Source organism: Zosterops lateralis (genome assembly GCF_965231275.1).
Source record: "Zosterops lateralis genome assembly, chromosome: 9".
Lineage (NCBI taxonomy): Eukaryota > Metazoa > Chordata > Aves > Passeriformes > Zosteropidae > Zosterops > Zosterops lateralis.
In genome coordinates this window covers 14,347,787-14,370,951 of record NC_139769.1, presented here as the reverse complement: position 1 = coordinate 14,370,951, position 23,165 = coordinate 14,347,787, and the positions used below count along the sequence as shown (strand labels likewise).

The 23,165-nt window shown below is 39.8% G+C and overlaps 2 protein-coding genes across 7 annotated transcripts; one reads left to right on the top strand and one right to left on the bottom strand.

Moving 5' to 3' along the window:
- Positions 1–138: 138 nt before the first annotated feature.
- CTBS (chitobiase) lies at positions 139–6,632 on the top strand (the record flags this gene model as incomplete). 2 transcript variants are annotated; one of them, XM_083867380.1, is made up of 8 exons in its annotated part: positions 139–264; positions 1,218–1,356; positions 2,327–2,535; positions 3,160–3,331; positions 3,890–3,987; positions 4,657–4,818; positions 5,814–6,039; positions 6,523–6,632. In XM_083867380.1, 7 exons carry the CDS (start codon positions 139–141, stop codon positions 5,997–5,999), a joined length of 1,092 nt encoding a protein of 363 aa, XP_083723506.1. In that variant the 3' UTR covers positions 6,000–6,039; positions 6,523–6,632. The 2 variants fall into 2 exon arrangements, with proteins under 2 accessions (XP_083723506.1, XP_083723505.1); XM_083867379.1 differs by lacking the exon at positions 6,523–6,632 and having other exon boundaries at positions 5,814–6,505.
- A 186-nt stretch (positions 6,633–6,818) lies between these two features.
- On the bottom strand, positions 6,819–23,129 carry SPATA1 (spermatogenesis associated 1). 5 transcript variants are annotated; one of them, XM_083867374.1, is made up of 14 exons: positions 23,053–23,129; positions 21,279–21,383; positions 20,282–20,388; positions 17,087–17,204; positions 15,026–15,079; positions 14,607–14,931; positions 14,247–14,492; positions 13,672–13,798; positions 13,460–13,520; positions 12,753–12,870; positions 11,862–11,987; positions 10,428–10,597; positions 9,283–9,381; positions 6,819–8,425 (listed from the first exon to the last, which is right to left on the bottom strand). In XM_083867374.1, exons 2-14 carry the CDS (start codon positions 21,312–21,314, stop codon positions 8,339–8,341), a joined length of 1,674 nt encoding a protein of 557 aa, XP_083723500.1. In that variant the 5' UTR covers positions 21,315–21,383; positions 23,053–23,129; the 3' UTR covers positions 6,819–8,338. The 5 variants fall into 5 exon arrangements, with proteins under 5 accessions (XP_083723500.1, XP_083723501.1, XP_083723502.1 ...); XM_083867375.1 differs by lacking the exon at positions 23,053–23,129 and adding an exon at positions 22,467–22,501 and having other exon boundaries at positions 21,279–21,365; XM_083867376.1 differs by lacking the exon at positions 23,053–23,129 and having other exon boundaries at positions 14,247–14,438; positions 21,279–22,523.
- Positions 23,130–23,165: the final 36 nt, after the last annotated feature.

Sequence of the window (23,165 nt, the reverse complement as noted above, 5' to 3'; positions counted from 1 at the left end):
TTCAATAAACACCTGTTCTGTGACCGCGCTCGGCCGAGCTCATTTGTCCTGCCCCGCGCTGGGGGCGGCTCCGGCCGGGCCCGCCCCGGGCTCAGCCCGCCCCGGGCCGAGGCTGCGCGGCCCGGCCGGTTCCGGGCCATGGGGCGGCTGTGGGGCGCCTGGCTGCTGCCCGTCGGCCTCCTGCAGCTGCTGGGCCCCGCCGGCGCCTGCCCCTGCCGGGACCCGCGGCTGTGCCGGCCCGTCACGGGCCCCGCCGGCTCCGAGGTGCGCGGCCCCGGGCCCGGGCGGGCGGGGCAGGGCCGGGCCCGGCGGTAGCGCCGTTCGCAGCAGCTTCAGCGGGGCTGCCGCACGAACCCCTGCGCTCGGCCCGGGCCGGGCAGTGTCTCCCCGGGCCGTGTCCCCCTGGGCCGTGTCCACCCGGGCCGTGTCTCCCCGGGCCGTGTGTCCCCTCGGGCCGTGTCCCCCCGGGCCGTGTCCCCCTGGGCCGTGTCCCCCTGGGCCGTGTCCACCCGGGCCGTGTCCCCTCGGGCCGTGTCTCCCCGGGCCGTGTCCACCCGGGCCGTGTCCCCTCGGGCCGTGTGTCCCCTCGGGCCGTGTCCCCCTGGGCCGTGTCCACCCGGGCCGTGTCTCCCCGGGCCGTGTCTCCCCGGGCCGTGTCCACCCGGGCCGTGTCCCCTCGGGCCGTGTCTCCCCGGGCCGTGTCTCCCCGGGCCGTGTCCCCCTGGGCCGTGTCCACCCGGGCCGTGTCCCCTCGGGCCGTGTCCCCCTGGGCCGTGTCCCCCGGGTGGTGTCTCCGGGCTGTGTCTCCCCAGGCGGTGTCCCCCCGGGCCGTGTATCCCCGGGCCGTGTATCCCCGGGCCGTGTGTCCCCCCGGGCCGTGTGTCCCCCCGGGCCGTGTCCCCTCGGGCCGTGTCCCCCCGGGCCGTGTGTCCCCTCGGGCCGTGTCCCCCCGGGCCGTGTCCCCCCGGGCCGTGTCCCCGGGCCGGGCCGGGCCGGGGCTGTGCGGGCAGTGTCCGGGCCAGGCGCACTGTGGGCGCTGCCCACGCTCGGCTCCCCGGCTGCTATTCCTGCCATCCCTGCCCTCCCTGCCAGCCCTACCGTCCCTGCCCTCCCTGCCATCCCTCCAGCGGGAGTGAGTGCTGGAGCCGTGTGGAGAGTGGTAGTCCTGCTGAGGAATGCTCGGCGCTAACAAGGGTGTTTTTTACCCCCTTTTCCAGGTCTTTGTGTTTGATGTGGGGCAGGAAAGCTGGAAATCCTACGACTGGTCAAAAATTACCACTGTGGCAGCTTTTGGAAACTACGACCCTGAGCTCATGTGCTATGCTCACTCCAAAGGCTCGAGGATAGTACTGAAAGGTTGGTTACATTGAGAAAACGTGGATGTTTATGATATCTAAATAAGAAGATAAGGTACACAGGCCTGTATTGCTTTGGCATTTTACATTCTGTTGTATTGAAATCATTAAGAGGATTAATTAATAAGGCTTTAGTGAACCCAGGACTATAATACATAGACATTTTGCACGTGCTGGTGTGCAGGGCATTGAAACCAACAGTGGATTGTGCTACAGTGGTAACCAAACCATCCCAGCGACATCGGAGTAAAAGTTCTCTAACAGGAAACATTGCTATGGAGGCAGAGGGAGCAAGGAAAAGCCTGGTATTTGGGTCTGTATTCTGCATCTTATGTGCAGTACCCAAAAGACAAAGTAAGGAAAGGGATTTTAAATAATTACTTGGTATTTTGCACTTAAATGAGTCCCTCTGTATTAGGAAGTGGTTGAGTTTTAAAACATGAACACTGAGGAACTTCGTGCAGGTACAAATTCTGATTAGAAAGACAAAGTCCATTAGGTTACACGTTGTAATTACCTTTTGACTCTGTTGAGAAAAAGCAGAACCTTTCCACACTGTAGAACGACTACAGTGTGGAAAACAACAAAGGTTAAACACAAAAGTAATTTTCCTCTGAACATGACCAGTGGAAATGCTCAAAGTGCTCAGATTTCAAGAAAGGCAGTTTTCCTTGGCTAAGAGAATATTTAAATTTAAATTATTAAAGCAGAAGTAAGAAGATTAAAATTATAGAAAAACCAGAGGAACTTAATTTTACCACCACTGTCTCAAAGAAGCTTGGTAATCTCTTCTGGGATGGTTTCTCAAAATTATGCTTGGGGGAAAAAGTGAACTCCTTTGTATTTTACCAGTATTGATATGGCATTTTTTATGTTGTGTTTGAATTTGTTAGTTAACTAAAGACAGACCTTTCCTTCTTACCATTACTGTGGTGCAAATGCATGTTAACTCTTGAAGGCCTCTTGTCTAGGTGATGTACCTCTTAAGGAAATTGTTGATCCTGCTAAAAGAGCAGCATGGATATCCCAACAGGTGGACCTTGCAAAAAAACAGTATATGGATGGAATTAACATAGATATAGAGCAAGAAGTTAATGAAACCTCCCCTGAGTATTATGCATTGACAGAGCTTGTTAAAGAAACTACGGATGCTTTTCACAGAGAAATAGCTGGATCACAGGTAATAATAATGTGCTTTATAGAAACATTAAATTTAACCTTATGAAATGTAAGGATTTTTGGCAGTGCTGTTTAGCATATGAATATGAAAAAGTTTATGCAGATCTAAATATAGTATTCTAGTGCATGCTCAATTATGAATGTTAGCTGTGATATGATCTTGTAAGAATCACTCTTTTTGACCCGTGGGAATTTAAATGAGAGATGGGCTTTGCTGAGAGTTGTAGATACAATGTTACTGCTCTGTGTGAGCTGCCAGGTTTTAGTGTGTCTCAATGTATTGTTGAAAGTAGGGCAAATATTTCTGGGGCAAAAGCTTGACAGTGTTTTGGCAAACCCATCATGAAAGTTTCCAGAATTTGCATCATGCTTCATATTTTTGGTGGTTTTCGTATTATATTTTAATTTCTTTTGTGCTATATATTCACTAATGGAGTACTCACTTTATTATCTTCTGTTTGTTTTATCAGATGAGCAGCTTCTCTTATAGTTCATTATTATCAAGATGTGTTAAACTGCACTATTTGGGAAATATTGTCTTTAAAAGTCAAGTTTGTTTTTTTAAAGAGATAACAGAGGCACCTAAGGGCCATACTTGAAACAAAGTTATGCATTTTTCCTTCAGGTAACATTTGATGTGGCTTGGTCTCCAGCATGCATAGATAAAAGGTGCTACAACTACACTGGGATTGCAGATGCCTGTGACTTCTTATTTGTGATGTCCTATGATGAACAGAGCCAGATCTGGACAGACTGCATTGCAAAAGCCAATGCTCCTTACCTGCAGACTTTAATTGGTGAGGACTAAACACCTCCCCAGGAGTCAGAACACTTCTATTTGTTCACATGAATAGATTGAAAAGATTGCTTTTTCTTGGACAGATTTATTTTGTTTTTGTTGCAGTGAGGTTTGAGTGTGTTCAAATATGTGTTTTCCTGATATGAAAACAGTATCCCTGATCCCTATGACCCTACAGGCAGACCTTTAGCAGTTGGGTGTTGTTTGTTACATGTAACATCATGAGTGTGAAGAATGCTTTTAGAATGACAAATGGCAGCCAGAGCAACACTGCCTGGGATTGCAAAGAACCTGAAACATTTCTCTCATCTTTGTGAACCTCTGCTCGGGGCAGGTGGTTTAAAGTGTGAGCAACTAGAGCAGTTACTGGGATCTCAGCAGAGCAAACCTCTCACTCACTGGAGAGTGCAGGTGGAGGCAAAGGACAGCTTGTACTTTGGCTTTGTCTGGGGATCATGCAAGTTCTGCCCTGCCTCTGGCTCTAAATTAGTTGTAAGAATAAAAAACATAGGAAAAGTAAGTAATGCATGTTAATTTTTATTTTCCTCAAAACTAGGATATGAAGAGTACATTGCTATGGGCATTGATCCTAAGAAGCTTGTGATGGGTGTGCCCTGGTATGGCTACGACTATGTCTGCCAAAACCTATCCACGGTAAGGTGAAGATTATGTGTTTGCAATCAGTTAGGGTTTTTTTCCTTGGAAAGATACAACTAGATTTTGGTAATCTTGTTTTTGGACTAGGAAATACTGTGGTCTGATGGATAAGAGCATCAAGCTGGGACACAAAACATCTTTTGCTTGGCTGATAACTGATGAGCAGTGTGTTACCAGACAAGGCATTTTAGCTCCTTTTAGGCAGCCTGAACCCCAATCCAAGCACTGTTTGACTAAGCAGCTATAAATGCTGTCTGTATGAGAAGAGATGATGTCCAAAGGCCCTACAACACTTGTATATGCTGTCTCAACATCACTCTAAAGACAGGTGCAACAAACCTTAGCAAACCTATGACTGTTACAACAGAGCAGTTTATGAGGTCTAAAATATTATACTTATGAAAAATGTAAGGGTCAATTAAAGGTGGAAAATATAAGACAACTGTTTAGGTTAAATGATATCCATCCAGTCCTGTATTACTGCAGATTAAAGAAAATTTAACTGTTTTGATTTACTTTTCTCTACAAATACTATCTCCTGGAGTTGCTTGAAGATTTGGAATTTTTGTGGCCCTAATGCCTTTTGTGAATTGTTCTTGGCTGTACTTCTATTCTGGAGTTCAGTATATCTTACATGAAACTCAAGCCTCCCTATTTCTTTTTCAGGACCACATTTGTTCCCTTCCCAAAGTGCCTTTCCGTGGGGCTCCTTGCAGTGACGCTGCAGGGAGGCAGGTCCCCTATTCAACCATCATGAAGCAGGTGAACAGTTCCCTGTCAGGGCTGCTGTGGGATGAGGTCCAGAAGGCTCCATTTTATGAGTACAAGGTAAGAAGAGTCTTTTTCCAAACACTGTGGTATGGAGTAAGCATTCATGAACAATACATCTTTGACTATAAAGTTATTTGGATTAGATTCTTCCTTTTATGTTTTCTACTTATATATATATATATATATATATATATATATATATATATATATATATATATTTAATAGTATAGTAGAGAGTCGCTGGAAATCTGTGTCTTGAATTCCTAGTCTGAGAAGAGGGGTGCAGTGCCTGAAGACTACAGGAGTAACAAAGATCTTTATTACTTTCCAGTCTTCTCGAGACACTGCATCATGTCAAAAAGGACATTTTGGCACAAAGACATCCCGTAGTTCTGTCCTTCACTGTTACAGTTACTTTCATGAGTTGATAAATGATTTAAACTAAAAAAGATTCTGAGATGCAATTTTTCATGTCTAGCTCAGTGCCTTACATGCATGTTCTCTTTTGCATTTGTTTTCCACATAGACACAGTGAAAGAGTCCATAAGTGACTGTGCTTACAAGAACACCACAGTGTATCCATTTAGTCTTGTTTCTTTTGACATTATTTAAATTTCCCATTGGTGATTAAAAGATGTTGTAAGCAATGACGAGGTAAAAGCAGCATAACCTTGATAAAATTTTATAACCTCTTCTAAAACTGTTTATTGCTTAAAAAAACCCACAATCTCTAACTAAATTCACCTGTTAGCTTAGATACTGTATCTGAAATTTTAGCTGTATTTAAAAAAATATTAAAATACAAATTAGCTAAGTCTTTTCATCTAACTTCAGTTAAATTGTGTCACTGTTTTCTAACTTACATTCTACAATTAAAAAAATATCCAAATATTTGGTGTAGAATTTTTAATTGTCCTGTGTGCCAAAGAATTGTTAAATCAGGAAAATACTATAAAAATCTACATAGCTTGTATATCTGTTTTTAATTGTATTTTTAACTGCGTTCAAGAGAAAGTGTAATCACTGACACCAGTGTTTAAATGTTTTTCTAGGATTCTGCTGGTCAGTTCCACCAGGTGTGGTTTGATGACCCTCACAGCATCTCTCTGAAAGCAGCCTATGTGAAGAGTCGAGGCTTAAGGGGCATTGGCATGTGGAATGGAAATAGTCTTGACTATTCCAGGGAAGCTGCAGCAGAACAACAAACTCGAGCAATGTGGCAAGCTCTGACACCATAAGAACTATGTGAACCCTTGATTTATAGAATGATGAAAATTGGTAATTTTTTATTTTGTCTTACACTATCACAGATTTTGATTTTATATAAATATATTGAGATTACAAAAACTTTAAAAACTAGTCAAATTAATTGAAATCTCTGACCTTAGCTTGAAGAAGCATTGATATGAAGAGGGCTTGGATGATGTTTCCTTCCATTTCAAGCTATTTTACTTCCTGAAAACTAGAATTCAGAAGCTTATTTAATGAATTGCATATCTATTTTAGCGTACACCCTAAGATTCATTCAGTAGCCTGTTTTTTGTTTTTATGGGGTGTTGCCTCTGAGATAATAGGAGATTGTTTTCTTTCTAGTTCATATTTTCATGAAATCATTTGCCTAAAGAAGTTGTATTAACTTTTTAAAATACCCATAGTGATGTAAAGATTGGCTGGTGTTTACAGGATTTTTTTAAAATAAAATGATTTTTCTTGGTAAGGCTTGTAAACAATGTTCCTATCTGTGCTTTACTTGTTTTACAGCTTACAGCCCACACTGCTTGTCTGCTTCTCAGAACTGTTTCACAACCAGATTAAAGTGGCACTGGGCCCTGCTTAAGTGACTCCATTAATTAAAATAATTATTTAATTAGGTAGATGTAGTCAGTTGTGGGTTTGGTGGGTTTTTTGGTTTGGTCTGGTTGGGGTTTTTTTTTGTTTTGTTGGTTTTTTTTGCTTGCTAAAGAGTTACCATAGTATGGCAGCATTACCCTAATGGCTACTGAGGAAAAGACTGGAAGATTTCATCTGAATGGGCTGCTTGATATTTCTGGTGATAGAAAGCAGAAGGTGAAACCTACTGCTCTTGCAGAAACTAAAAAAATTCCCTTGACAAACCAGAAGGCTTTTCACTAGAACACCACTCTATAAGATTTAAGAGAAACTGCTACATTTTATATATATCTAATATCTATATATGTATCTCTATACACATATATGTAGTTCAGAATGTGTATTACTACTTAAATGCTTCAATACTGCGAGATGGATATTTGCTGAATTGAGAATGGCACAAATATCTCACCTGCAAAATTCTGGGGGTCAGATGACTTAATAATAAAACTCTCTTTCCTATAGAGTCAAGAATCATAATTGATAATACTGTATTTTAAATTTAGGTTCTGATTTTCCAGTAGCTAGTAGCCTACTCTCATATAAGACACAATTCTTAAATAGAGAATGTGAGCTTCAACCCTGAATTAAGCAAAAGTGGGTGTAGTTTTAATAATTTATTTAATCCTTTAGCACTAAAAATCTTTGTTAAATTCTATCTTTAAGAGAGGACTTAACAATAATTGGATAATGGGGGGTTTGACTCAAGACATTTCTAAGTCAATTCTTTTGAGAGCTGCATAATTTTCTTATCATATAACTTATTTCCCATGAGTGTTTCATTTCCAGTAATAAATACAGCCTTGACAGCTTTTTAGCTGAGATTAATTTCTAGCATGTTATTCTTCTGCTTAATATGATAACATCTGGTTGTCAAAGAGGCAAACAGCAGAGCTAGAAGAAAATTCCTATGAAAATGTTTCTGATTCCTTTTTCAGAGAATTGTTCATCTCAGGACATGCATGACCTTGGAATTAAGGAAAGGCAGAATATGCAAGAGTGTAAATTGGACCAGGATCATCATTATACTGGTCCAAGAGAAAGCTTTCAGGCAAACTTTCAAACTACAGAAGACTGTTCATGTCCGTGTGCCTTTCCTAATAAGAGAGGGAACAAAACCAGCTAGATCTGGAATAAAGTCGGATTATCTGAGATTTTGTTTATGCTTCATTATTATACAGTAATGATACATTGGTAATTTATAGATAGGTATATTCACAAAGGCAAAAACACACTCCAGTAAATAGCCAAATAATGGATTGTGTAGTTCTACAGAAACTGTATTTTAATAATTTCTAAAAAATGGAATGTGTAAGCCTGAAAATAAGAACAGGAGGTCACAGATTTTAGGTTTATTTCTTAGTAACTATTTAATCAAAGAACATCAGCATACCACTGGGATGTTACACAATTAACTAATTTGCACTTTAAAAATAAAAGCCTAGTTTTAGACATGTTACTAGCTTAAATTGTATGCTTAAGTAGCTGACTAATCTTGCAGTAAGTGAGATTTAAAAAGAAGTGAGCTGCATTCTCTCAGTAGCCTAGTATACAAATTCCACATATGTATAGTTAATGTCTTTTTACAAAGTAACTTCAAGAACATACAAACAAATGCTCCGCAATTCTTTTCTACATTCACTAGAGAGCTGCTGTAGACTTCACAATTGTTAGTCATGTCAGCTTCTTAAATTCCTGATTTTCTGGACTGGAGAATTAAAGCTGAATGAATCTTCTTCTGTGCTCGTAAATCAGATGCTGCCTGCTTTCTCATCTGCAAAAGAACCCATCATTTATGGAATGGCTTTTTTGGGAGCTGACATGCATATAGGTTTATATAACTAAGACTGAATTTTATACAGGATGGCTGAACACAAGATACAACTTTCATCTTTGAAATTTTATGTGTTCTAGCACTACTTTGTTCTGTACTTTGCCTTGATGTTTTTGAGACAACTGCAAAATTAATTGTTCTTTCCACTCCTTGCTAGACAATGGAGGAGTCATAATGATTACAACCAGCCTGGAGTACCCAGCAAACAGGAGTATGGTCAATCTCTGTGATGTAGAGCACTCCTATTTCAAGATTTCAGAGCTGAAAGATCATAGATCTACTACCTCTTCCTTCCAAAAAGAGTCATAGGCAACACTGATATGGAATAAAACACATGAAGAAGTCTGCCATCTGCTTAGGCAGTCTTTTCTCTTTTTAAATTTGTTGTTGTTGTTGTTGTTGTTGGTTTTTTTTGTTGGTTTTTTTTCCTTCATACCATTTTTTTTTTCTTTAGCCATGGTCTATTTATTACTGCTCAGTGCCTCACCACACCAGGTGTATTTCTTCAATTACCTTTTGAATGAAATGGGAATTTTATGAAAAAGATTGTGAACCTTAGCTTACATAGTACATTGAGTATCTAATTTGTTTGAATGCCATATATTCCAAGTCATCTGATAACCTGGTGTTCTGGAATAATTTAGCTCAAATGCTAAAGTCACAACACCTAACACCTTAAAAATAACAGCATAAAACAAGAACTGTTTAGCAAATATTTACATAATCTAATAACTGAGAAGTTCTAATTTTTTTATACATTGCCATATTTTGACAGCTCTAATTAAAAGGCAGAGTACCTTAATTTCTATTAGAAGTCTCATTTTTGTATCATCTAGCTTCCTCCTCAGTTGATCCAGTTCATGCTGCACTGTAGCAATCCGGATGATTGTGTAATTCTGTGTGAAACAACAACAAACTTGAAGTGCAGCATTAGTGCATCTGTTCCCTCACTGGGTGTTACTTCACCACTCAGAAACAATCCTCTAACAACCTCTTTGCAGCTCACCTGCTTTCCCACCCGACTGATGCCTGCCTGGCTGCACGTCCTCACCAGGGGTGGGGAGCACCCTTGTGCTCAGCCTGACAGCTCAGTAAATCCTGGCTCCCTTCTCTGGGTGCTGGACACCACAGAACTGCTGTAGGAATGCTGCATTGTGCATATCCTTCATGTAAGGCCTCTCAGTGCCTAGCCACGGAGATTAAAAAAACCCCACCCCTGATATGCCCCTCAAAAGGAGCAATAACATATCTGAACATAGCCAGTAATGCCATGTCAACCCTATTCATATTTTTATTTTGTATATGTTTCAAGATAGCTCAAATAATACACGTTTGTATTTAATATATACTCTTAGAATGGACATGCACACACCCTTCAGATGCAAGGAAGGGACATTTATGTTTCCTAGGCGAGGGACTTTTGTCAACAGCCTTGCTTCCATTAATGCATCTAGAAAATTATCAGACACAACTGGAAAGGTTGCAAAGGGTGTTTCCTCCTTTTCTTTCATCTTTTCTCTTTTAAATCCCTCTGAACTTCCTATGAAACTCACAGTTGCACAATAGTTGAAGTGCAACCACTTCAAAAGCTACAGATTTGTTCTGCGTGCTCCAAAGACCCTCCTCCCCATTGCGTCCTTGTATGGAATCTTGGATGATAGAAACAAAGTAGAAATGAACAATCCATTAACCATACTGAACAGAAGGGGATTTTGTTACAAAAAAGTACCAACAGAAAGCAGAAAGAACCAAATGCTCACACTGAAGTACTTCTGCAGTCCTTTTGAGACTAATGACCTGAAGGAATTCTGTCCCTCAGATCACTGAGCTAAAGTTAGTTTACAAGTCATTGGTTGGTGATATATCTGTTTCTTTAATTTATATTTTATACCAAAAACATCAGACTGTGTAAAAAGAGATAATAAAAAATAAAAGCAAATACCTTGGAGGTTGTTGTATTGTTTGGTTGTTTTGGGCTATCTCTGGCTTCCAATTGCAAGAGCAATTTCTTGTGGTAAAGCTCTAAATCTTGTCCCAGTTTGTCTAAAGTGTCCTCCAGTGAAACTGTAGCTTTCTTAGTTTCAAAGTACTTCTTCTTCCATTCCTCACGAACTGCACAGGAAAACAGTAACAGTATTTGGTCTTGTTCACCTTTACATAAGGTCTGCTGAAGTCATGAGCAGCTCACCTCACAAGCTTCAGCTGGCCAATGCACACACTAACACATGGCAGAGGGTGTCTTTAAAATAAACATTAATGAAAAAAACTTCATTAAAATTACATTCACTCTAAATGGAACTGAATTTTCACACAAACACCTGCAACAAAAGGCTCTATCTGTCCAGGGAGATAAAATACAGGGTCCAAATCCAAAGTTTTATCCAGTGTGGCTTTTCTGTGGGTTCTAAGTGCTGCAGCTAAGTGCTCCTGGCCAGTGAAGATAACCTTTATTTTCCCTAACTGGATAACATTATTTAGGGTAATGCAGGTGTCATTTGGGGCTCAACTCTAGCTTGAATTGCAGCTCCATGCTACTACAGAGTTACTGCTTCAAGCACCCAAGTTTGGGGGTTTTTAAATACAAATTTCCCATGCTGCAGAGTGTGGCACAGCAATGTCCTTAGAGAATAACTGAAAGAATTGGTTTGTCTCCTTCCAACAAGCTACAAGTAATATTTGAGACTTGTAATGATTTAGCTACATTTAAGCACCAAGAAAGCTCTCAAAACATCAAAATGATTAAATCTCATCTGTGTATAACTGGGATGTGACTTATGGAAGATAGCTTTAAGTATAAACTTGAAAATAATTTTATGAAGAAAATTAGTGTGAGATTTCAGTGAGATTTGACCTTGTTAAAAACCAAGGTTTGTCAAACTTTTCATAAAAGGCTTGTAACTTCCATGTCATAAGCTGAATACCATTGGATAGGAGGAACAAAAATTATTATGCTACAATTTACCTGAAGCCCTATCAACACAGTACAAGCCTCTGTAAGCACCAGCTAAAGGCAGGATTAGAATATGCCAGCTGCCCTGGGCCTCAGAGAGAAACAGTCTGCAGTAGCTCTCTGAACACTCTGGACACTGCACATACATGAGACATGAGAATAGCTTGTGAAAGCCAGAATAACCTTAACTTTATAAGATATGCTAAAAAAAAAAAAAAAAAAAAAAAAAAAAGTGGAAGGGTGGAAGGAAACAATACAACCTTGAATTTTTCTAGCATGCTATTACACAAAATGAGTTTTGGAGCTATTGTTTAGCAAACTGCTCTCTCTGTAATTAAGCTCACTGACAAGGAGACAAATATTTTCACATTTGTTTCAGTGTAATTTCTCAATCACTCCAAATTCCAAAATAAATTAAAAGTGTACCATAGTATCTCCTCAGCTTATTTTGTTCCAGCAGCCCTTTAGCTTTTTTGGTCAGCTCTTCTCTAGTTTTTTCCATGTGCCTTCTGTCTTTCTTCATTTGTTGCAATTGTTCTACCATCTTGTTTTCTAAGGATATTACAATTATATTTATAGTCTAAGTACGAGGATCAGTTAAGACTTTTGTAATGCACTCATCACAAATTATGCCAAAAGCTCTGTCAGAACAAGCAGTAGAAACAATTTCATTTTAATCAGGTTTCATTTTAATCTAACTTTTCAGAATGGCTGACGCTTTAGAAACAGGGAGAAATCCAGCATGCATCCAGGCATTCACACACACACAAACAAACATCTTTCTATATGTTTAGACAATAAATCATTAAATCTATGCAATCAAGAAATACATTCACTCCATACTTTGCAAACTCTTGCCAGAAAGCCAAAAAAGCCTCCAAAAGACTATTTCCTGCTTAAAATACAGTGCAATATAAACTGTAGAAAAATCTTGCCTTAAACTCCAGCTGGCAGGACAATACCTCAGATTTCCACTAACCTGCAACCATAGGTCAAACACTTCTCACTATCCTCCTCCTCAGAAACACTACTCATGATTTTCTTCGCTACATTCTCACTGCAAGATTTCATCTGATCTCCCTCCTTTTCTCCTTCCATCCACAACTTGACAAGTTGAGTTTTCTAGTGCTGGGAACCTGTCAAGCTCTAGGACAGCCCATGCAATCATAAATACCTAGAATTTTCTAATCATAAATTAAAATTCATAACAATACTGTGAATGAATGTACGTATAGTGTAGGTATTTATGTCTTCATTGACTCTTCAGTCTTGATTAAGTGTTCGCTTCCTTGCAATTTCTTGGAATCGTGTACTCACTTGGTGCTTGAATTACAGGAACTTGAGCTGGATTTACACTCAGTGCCAAAAAAGGTGGACTAGGAGGTGAAATATACTCTTTTGGACAAGTAAGATTATTCTGCTTATTTTCGTCTCCCTATAGAGTCAAAAGACACAACTGTAAGTACATAACCATAATCCTGAATAGTTTCATTAAGGCATATGCCCTGAAAGTGGCCTGAGTGAATGAGAGGGCTGTATTTGACTTCTGCAGGTAGGTTTCTTTATTCTGTCACCAGTACACATGATGACTAAATTACAAACAGCTGGATCTCTGCAAACAAAATGAGAACACTGAACATTTACATCACAGAGAACATACAGACAAAACTACAGACTATTGGTAATTGTTCTTGTCCATGTCCACAACCCCACAAGTCACTGATATGCCCATGCAAGACCAGGAACTAAGGGCCTTAAAAGAGCCTCCCTGGTTCATTAATTATGAAATCAAAACCTGCCAAATTCTAAACTAAAATTCGTAATTGCAGATTTAAATTGTTTAGAAACATAGTTGATATTCATTAGAAAATCTGCTAAGTAGCAGTGCATTAATTGACTTTTCTTAATTATTCTCAAATCTTTCATATTTATGAGTCACCAGTCTTACAAAATTAGACTGTTTCCAGGTGGAGGACTATATTTATTGCTCAAGATTACAAGGAATGTTACCTTGAAAAACATACCTGATTATCCAGTTTTTCATCAAGACCAACTCTAATCTTCTCAGTTCTGTTTTTCTGCAAGCTAAGATAAAATCAAAAAAATAAGCGAAAGTTCATTGACTGAAATGATTTTTTCCCCCTCCTTTTCTTTCATTTATTTGAAGTCTATAAAGTAAGTTTGTATGGGAGAATTAATATTATCCATTATTTTAGAAGAATCATTATTTGCTAACCTTTGTTTTTTGTGGACATAATCTGTAGTTTGGTCTTCCACTATTTTAAGAATTTCAGCATCCTGTGTTCCATCTCTTCTTAACTTTGTATCTTTTTGGTGCTCATTATTTTCCATGTTTGCTAGTTCTGTGACAGGATAGTGATGACAAAAATACATAGATTACACTTGCAAAAATCAGACTGATTTGACTGTCAATGACTGGACTTTCCAACCTTTCCAACTTTCCAACATAGCAAGTGATGTTATCTCTAGGATTTGGAAATGTTCCATGAATAACAGAAAAAAGAAATAAAAATAAAAGGTATTTTTATTATTAGAATTTATATTCTGGTGATTAGACAAATTTATCAACTATAATAAAGTGTCTCTCTATATCAGCACACAGAGATGTTTCACAAGGTAAAACTGCATCTCTTTGAACGATATCATAACTATTTTTAAAAAATTGAATATTGTTCTGATAGTGCTATTGCACTTACACTTTAATTACAGATTTCTTAAAACTTAGCTTTACTTTGCTGACTTTCTAGAACTCTTGCTTTAGCAAAAAGCCAAAATAACAAACATTTGTACCCGTTTGATATTTAATGTGATTTTGGGGTCTTTGGATACCCTGGCCTTGTCCATCACTGTGGTTTACATGAGTAAGAGCAGTTTCTTTGGCTTTGTCATTCCAGTTAGGAGCACTGCACTCTTCTTGATCTTGGCTGAGATGATTCTGCTCAGAGGTCTGCAATACCAGGCCACACTTTCCAGACTCCTGATCTGCAGGAATTGAATGACGTGGAGTAAAGAGAGATCCATCAGATCCACTTTGACCTGCATAATAATTGATAATATGAAACAGAGATATTATTTTATTGTAAATGTTAACCATAATATTTATTGTTCTTCTCATTCATCATCCTCCTTCACTACACTGGTTAAGCTTACCTTTTTCTCCAAACTGTTTTTCTGGAATGCTGTTGTTTTTGTCTTGCTTATTGCTTGTGTGTGAAACTGGAACAGATTCTTTCTCATCCCATTCCACGGAACTGGGCACTTCCAGACTTTCTACCCGATGCCTGATTTTTATACTTTCTAAAAATGATTTGCTTTTTTCAGGTTTCTGTTGGGAAAGGCTAGGTAATCTTGATCCATGACCAAACCTATTGGCTTCTTCAATAATGTGATGTTTTTGTTGAGTTGATGATGGTAATGAATAAGTATCTTCAAAATATTCCACTCCAGGTAGTAAGTATAATTCAGGATTAAGTGCCTGAAAATATACAGTATATTCATCTGACAGGACAAAGAAAATGTGCAGTGTAAATTTTCTGAAAATGGTACTTTACAAGCCAATTAGTACTTACATAAGGGGGAGCAAATGACTTCACTTCCAGTTCTGTTTCCTGCTTTGCTTTCACCTTGGAAAATAAAGTATGGAAGAGTAACAAATACAATACTTTTTTATCAATAATCTTGCATGTGACATATGCATTCTATTGTCATTTTTACATACTGGATTCTTTTATAACCACCACTATTATCTGTAGTGGCCTTATGGGGAAAAAGTATCTTAGACTACAATTGTATTTTCTGACATAGTTCTGAAACTTTGTCTATTTTTCAAAATCTTAATCAGACCCACAAGATTACATGCACGTACTGAATGTTTTTTTTATCCTTTACACTTTCTCTTATTGTTCAAAGGACCTGTTCCAACAGTCACAGGAAAAGAAAATTTTCAACTTTTTTTATCAGAAATTGCTTCAAGCTGAATCTGGACAGAAATGCTGAGTCTCATATAATTTTCTCTATTCACCTAATACAGTATTGCAAAATATTTTATGTATATGGAAAAAAAATCTAATATTATCCTATGTCTTCTTGTATTTATCATCTTCCTTCATATTCTTTTTTTGACATAAACTTTCACATTTTAACAGCTGTCCTAAAAAAAAAAGTCTAAAACAGTCAATATATATTTGAAAGATGTGCTCCAATGTAAGGAAAAGAAAACTGAGCTTATTCAAATAATAATATTCAATTAAACACACAGGTTCTATGCAAAAAAGGAAGAGGAAATGAACATGATTTTAGTTTATTTTTTCATTTAAAAGACTTGCAAGTAGAGCACAGCTCTTGGTTCTGCTTACATTGTTAGAATTGTGAAACAGAAGACTAAGGGGAGAGAACACTTAACAAATATTTGATCATGGAGATGTAATTCAGTGAGGTTACCATGACCCTAAACAACAAATAAAGCAGTTGGTTTATTGCTTTACACTTTGTTACAAAGTTAAACATCAAGCAACACCAAATACCTCAAAGTAAACCTGTATCTTTCATTTGCCTCTATAAATCTTTATGTATGCTACCAGTATGTTTAATTCTCTATTAACATAAAATATTTTATTCATTTGCTGACATTATAAAGGCTGGAAAATTTCTCCATTTATCTCTGAACTATGTGGGGAAGAAAATTAACCATCTTACTTATTATCGTCCAGTTAAATAGATCTCAGTTCATTGAAAACATATACATACTTTCCAATTTAGATTGTATCACAGTCTTTTAAGTTTATTTTCAAGTTTTTCCACCTAGTTTTTGCATATTACTTAGTATTTATTCTAGTTTTCTGTGAGAGTGATTTTAATGATAATTCAACTAGAAATGAAATAAAGAATGGCACCAGATTTCCTGCTTGTAGTTAATTTCCAAATCCATGAGAAAGAGGTGAAATGAGACATGGAAAAAGCATTCTATACTTACATAAATGACTTATGTTTTTGAACAAACTTTCAGTTGGACTAATTTTCAAGTTTATTTAATCTTTAGCTATACTTTTTAAGATATATATGTAGAATTGATCAATGTGAGGAACAATGATTCACAAATGTAGGGGGTTTATTACTTACATCTCAGGCTGTATTTTTGGACTAAACAGTGAAAAATCCAGAGAAGTTTTCATTCAGAGAATGATATCTTAAATGCTTTAGGGCAGGTCACAGCAGGAACCACTAGAGGAACTCTCACTGAGCTTCCACTGCAAATTTGTCAACTGCCATATTCTCAACCATGAACAGGTAATAATGGCCTTATGGGTTAGAGGATGTTTTTAATGCAACCAGATTTATTGTATTTATTCCATGGATTTATCAAAAATATCGTCTTTTCACTGGATGGCAATTATTAATTACACTTGTTGCTTTAAAGGGTATTTCTAATATAACTGTCCAGCTGTGCCTTTGCACTTGGGAAAATAAATGTGTTCTGACAAGAGCTTATGCTGCAGCATGTTTAAAAGAAATGCTAAAAGTGCTCCTAAAGTCATCTCTACGTTATGTGATACTATCCCATCTGCAGGAATGAATTCTCTGCTTTACATTATAAAACAGAAGAGCACTAAAGAAAAAAAAAAATAACTTACCACTGCTAGTTTTTTCCCAATGCATTTTAAAAATCTGAATTTATCAGTGACTGTCACTCCACCCAGGTACTCTCCGAGCTTCTCCCGCAGCGCTCTTAATGTGATGTGAGGAGACACCCTAGAATGTTGTCATTCATTAATACATCTGTAAGATTAAATGGTGATGGCTAGTTAGTAGGAGAGGGAAGATAATGGTCTGTATGTGCTGGCTTGCACAGACAAAATGACCCAAACTGGGAACTATGTCCTAGAACTGAACCCAGTTACAGACAGGCCAGAGAGCTGGTGTGGCAGTCAGAACACTGCACTGTGAGGGTGTCCTTACATTAACTACTAACACTCTATCAGCCTCATACAAAGGGAGAATATGTAAGCAGACAAAATTTGAAATATACTTCTTCAGAATGCTATGGCTCATCTGCAGATGAATACCAACAACACTGGAAGCTACAGTCATGTACTTCCATATAAATGACAGTTTTGTGGGGCTGGACCAGGACTGTTGAACATTCCGTTCAAGCACCCAGGGCCACAGGAGCCTTCATCACTGTCCACTTTAAGCAGCAGACACATTCCTTTGCTTTTGTCTTCTCCAACACAAATTCACAGTTGGGTGTGTGCATGTGTGTATGCAAATGTATTTTAAATAAAAACCAAACACTACAGTGTGAACATTTCCACCATGCTTTGAGGATGAGAATGCTGACACAAATATGAATTGCATCATTTAATGTACTACTTGAAAGCATGGAAACATATAGGTAATGAGCTCAGTAGAAAAATCACTACAGAATGAAAAAGCATCTCTGCACAAAAATCCAAATGTGCCAGAGGCATACCAAAGCTCTGCAGCACTGCGTAAGCAATTCTAATTGTTTTATGCTGCCATATAAGAAACCAGGGAATAAATGCAGGCCTGAGACTGTTAATCATCCACGCTGATTAGGTGGTAGGATGATTTTGGCCCAGGCAGATCTCACTTCTCAAGCAGTGCACAGACACAGCCTGGGGGATAGCACATGCCACTCTCAGCAAACAGTACAAACAAGAACCCACCAGGTCTTCCATTTGGACATGTCTTCAACATTAACCTGTCAAGGTTTGTTTGCACTTGCAAACAGCCCTATAGGCCTCCACACCTCGAGTATGAGGTAAAAACACTACCACTTTCATCTCATGAACACAATACTAAAGTGGGCTACAATGCTTCCCTTGTATTATTTCAAATATCTTGAACTTAAAGGAGCCTCCTCAAGATCATGAAACTGCCCTGGAGAACAGGGATGCAGCAGAGGGGACCAAAGTCTGCAGAGTGGACACATCTACAATGTATAATGGGGGAAAATACCTAGGTATCCAGATCCTGAGATATAGGGCAGAAATTTATCTAAAAGTTACTTGCCAGTGCAGCTGCTAGGAAAATACAATAATATTAGTCTGTCACTTGCTGCCACTGGCTGGCAGGAAACAGTCACACATATCAGGTGTCAGGTGCTTCAGGGTATCTCTTTAAAAGTAATGCAAACCAGAATACATTGCAGCCATCTCATCTAGAAATAATAAAAGTTTGGCTTCTGTGGTGAGGAATGAGGAATGAAAAAAAAAAAAAAAAAAAAAGGCTCACAAAGGCTGAGAAATCAAGTTTATGGGAAAAAGAACTCAGGACCATATACAATTACACCCTTAATATCATCCTCTAATTTCACAGCTAATGGAAGTGGCCTGTACTTTGACCTAGGAATCCTTTGTAAAGCTGACTCAGACAGCACTAGGATTGTCAAGCTGACTGAACAACAGAGCTATCAACAACGTCCAAGCCATGGGAGCACCAGCAAGGCTGCCATTCCCTCTTCTGGAGTATAATAAAAGAAGATTTTGAAAATATTTTTTGTTTCTAAAGACAGTGATTCACTGGCCAGGTGCTAGTTATTGGTAATGCTAATGTACTGCAACATTGCATAGTAAGCATAGAATACTTAGTTAGCAAGTATCTAGGAGTCATTAGCAAGCAACAATACCCAGGCAGACATAAACCCACTGAAATCAGTGAGGATCCTAATTTAATATCATCTCTCAGTGAAATAAATTTACACTAGAACATATAGGGCAATGACAGATGTCCATGATGTGAAATGAAGTTACTTCAGACATGTATTCTGCACCTCTGCTGCAGACTAGAACAGCAAACAAAATGGGTATGTGCATTTATTTTCTCTGGTTTTGAGCAGCCTTTCAACAAAAGCAGCTGTGAGAATGAATACATTCTGCCCTACATGTTCATACCTGACTGCTGTCAGTCTTTTCAGCTACACTGTATATTGTCTTAAATGGATAATACAAGACTCCATTCAAATTAATTAAAACCTCTATTCCCTGCAGTTTTAGCTGAATTGACAGGTTTTGCACAGGTATAGACAAGATGCACATAAAAACACCATTTCAATACACATCTTTACGTTATTTGATTTTTCTACAACTTCTTACCACAATACACGCACACAGATTTTGTGAGCAAAGTGTTTAGGAGTATAAATAAAACTTATAAAATTATGACAGATTAAAAATGCAACTCCCTGTGCCAGGTTTGAGCCTAGGAACTAGGGTATTCTTTCACTAAGTCCTTTAAACCTGAGAGCACAGACAGTACATGGTGTTGTCCACAGCCTTTCACTGCTCAAGAAGAAAGAGGAAATGCCGCTGGTTCATGGGCTGTAATGCTTCCCCTTGAGAAACAAGGCTTCAGCTCTTTCTCTGGACTGAGAGAGCTCAGATCATCATATCCCTGTTCCTGGGAACTGACAGGCTATCCTGTCTTCATCAAGCCACTGTCCTGAAGCTGGCCCATTGCCCAAAAGAATTCCAGCTTTTGATAATCAGGCTCAAGGAGACAGAAAGACTGTAAGATACGATTTTACAATATCAATCAATCTGCAGAAATACCAGCACTGCTTTGGAAGTGCTTTTCAATGGTGTACATGGGCTGCATGGTCTACATGGGCTGCAAGGGAGCTAAGCCTGATACAGTACAAATTAACTAGCAAGTAATGCTAGTTATGGTCACCACTTACCCTCCAGAAATAATAATTTAATTAGACAACAAATTATGCTCTCTAGAGCAACACTTTTTTTGGACTAAAAGACTGAAGGCCAGTGTGAAGGACCTACCATGTACATGAAACCTAAAACTACACTCACCTTATAAATCCAGCTGAGATGAATTTGCTAGTAAGAGCTAGAGGAACTGTGTTCAGCTTGAAGTTCCACACTTCTGCTGGAACATAAAAAACATGAAGCTCCACCAGCTAAAAAAAAAAAAAAGAACAGATGTAAATGTATTATCATCCTCTTCCTGTATGCTTTGTTTTGCTTAGGTGGACTTCCAATTTGTGTAGGCAGGAATGGTTCCTTTGGTATTAGCACAGGAACTAGAACAGTGAGACCAGAACTGTCGCAGAGTGATGACCAGAGAGAGAACAGTGACAGCAGAGTAATTTGTGACCTAATGCTAGCTGACAGCATCAAAATAAGTCACATTAGAACAAGCTCCCCAATGAAAGTGAGATAATAGAGAGCCTGTGCTACTGCTGTGTATCACTGTGAGAGCAATGGAGAGATCTTACCAGAACTATTGATACTCTGGAGAGTGTCATGACTACGAGAATCCCTCAGCTGAAATCTTACCTTTGTTCATCTCATTAAAAATGCAAAGCCCTGAAAGCTTGATTCAAATAGCACCACAACTTGATCATGTCATCAAGAAAATAATCAAAATATTTCTGACTGTTGTTAATACTTTGGAAACACAAAAATGCTCCTGCTAATGTCTGCAAAAAGAATAACTAAGCTGGCTCTGAGCAAGGTTTACTTGGGCTGTGTTTGGACCTGTGGTAGTTGTTGCACTGCTAATTTCCAGGTCTTGATATTTTTAGTAAAAATCAGATAGTATTGACAAGGATGCCACACTTCCCTTTAGCTAGAAGCCATGCAAATAAGCTATATTAAATATTTCTGCGAGTGTTGAGTTACTTAATATGAACTAGATAATAATTCTTTCTATGTATACTATTTCAAAAGCACATATTTTTTTTTTTCCTCTCAGGTCTTCTAGAATGTTATCTTAATATATACATTTATTTATTTGTTTAGTTGTGAAATCAAAAAAATCTTGGTGAAAAAGTATAAAAATTCTCACCTGTGATGTTCGAGGTCTCGTTTGACTTAATGACATGTTGATCCCTTTATATGACCACAGCAAATGCCAGGTGGGCTTTCTAACTTTCTTTTTGATTGAAGCATTCTTTAAGAATGAATTTCATGATAATCTTTTATGAGAGAAGTTACTCCATAAATATGGAGTTTTTTTCATGTACTGATCTTCATTCCACTTATGAAAATGGAAGTTGTGTCTGTGCTGAGGCAGAAAGCTTCCAGCTAACTGCAAACAGAACCAACCACACCCTCTACACAAGTGAGTATCACCTAAGTAACTGGGGAATTGCTAAATCACAGCCCTGTGGCTCTAAGAAATCTGCCCTAGAGCACTTCCTCTTAACATTTGCTCCCCTTTCATAAAAACACTTTGGTAGAATATAATTTTCTATACAATTCCACTGTTTTCCTAAAGACACAGAGCTGAATTCCCACAAAACAAGATTCTTGCAGGGCCTGGATCTGATAGAGTGACAATTATTGTGAACTGCAGCAAACACATTGTGCTGGCCAAATGCAGCGCTCCAAGGAAACGTGACTGTGCTGGGCAACCATGCCAGAAAAACATCTCCATAAATATATTATAAACATGGTTCTGTCCTAACATTGTTATCGAATCATGGAATGGGTTGGGCTGGAAGGGACCTTTGAAGGTTGGCTGGTCCAGGCCCTGCAGTGAGCAGGGACAGCTTCTCCAGACCCCAAATCCAACCTGACCTTGAATGTTTCCAGGGGTGGGGGCACCTCCCACCTCTCTGCTTAACCAGTTCTAGGCTTTTACCGCCTTTAGTGTAAAAAACTTCTTCATCTCTAATCAACCCTCTTTCAGTTTAAAACCATTCCCCCAGTCCTATTGCAACAGGCCCTGCTAAAAGCTTGTTTCCATCTTTCACTTTTTGTCAGGAGTTTCCTCGTTGTTCTCACTTTGAAGGCTCTTCCAGCCCCTCTGAGGTTACAAACCTCCTCTGGATTTTCATCCTGCTGAACTCACTTGCTGTTCTCCTGATCTCAGCAGATCTCTATTCCCTTCCTGCCCCTGCCCCAGGCACTTCTAATCCACCTGTTCTCCAGCTCCAGTGACCGGACCTTGCAAGTCTCACCCTGGTGCTGTGGAACTAAAATTTCCTCATGTCAGTGGGAAATACCTACTAAACAGGGCCTGTGTCTTTACCTGCGAGCTCCCACAATGACCCGAGTGTGACACCCCATCACTCCTGTGGGCATTCCCAGCCCGGGGAGGAATAGCGGGCACAGCCCGGCCCCTGCCATCGCCCTGCGGCCATTCCCAGCACAGCGGGCACAGCCCGGCCCTGCCATCGCCCCTGAGGCCATTCCAGGGACAGCGGGCACAGCCCGGCCCCTGCCATCGCCCCTGAGGCCATTCCAGGGACAGCGGGCACAGCCCGGCCCCTGCCATCGCCCCTGAGGCCATTCCAGGGACAGCGGGCACAGCCCGGCCCCTGCCATCGCCCCTGAGGCCATTCCAGGGACAGCGGGCACAGCCCGGCCCTGCCATCGCCCCTGTGTGCAGGGAAGATGCTGCACTTTGCACTACCCGATGTCACCCCATGCTCAGGCTTCACTGCCGTTCCCGGGCACTTTCTGCAATGAACCAGGACTAATAAATTGATCCTCCAGGCTACAGTCAACACTCAAACAGCTGGCAAGAACTAAGTTAGGAACTTCAGTCATCGCATCTCAAAATAAACTCCAACATAACTTGGAGCCCAGTGGGTATCATCACCAATATCCGCCACCCCGGTGTGAAGCGGCCCTCCCTCCAGCCCACAGCACGAACGCCCGGAGCGGAGCTGTATCTGCGCCCTCAGGCGGGGCCGGTCCCGTCCCGGGCACTGGGAGGCCCCGCCCC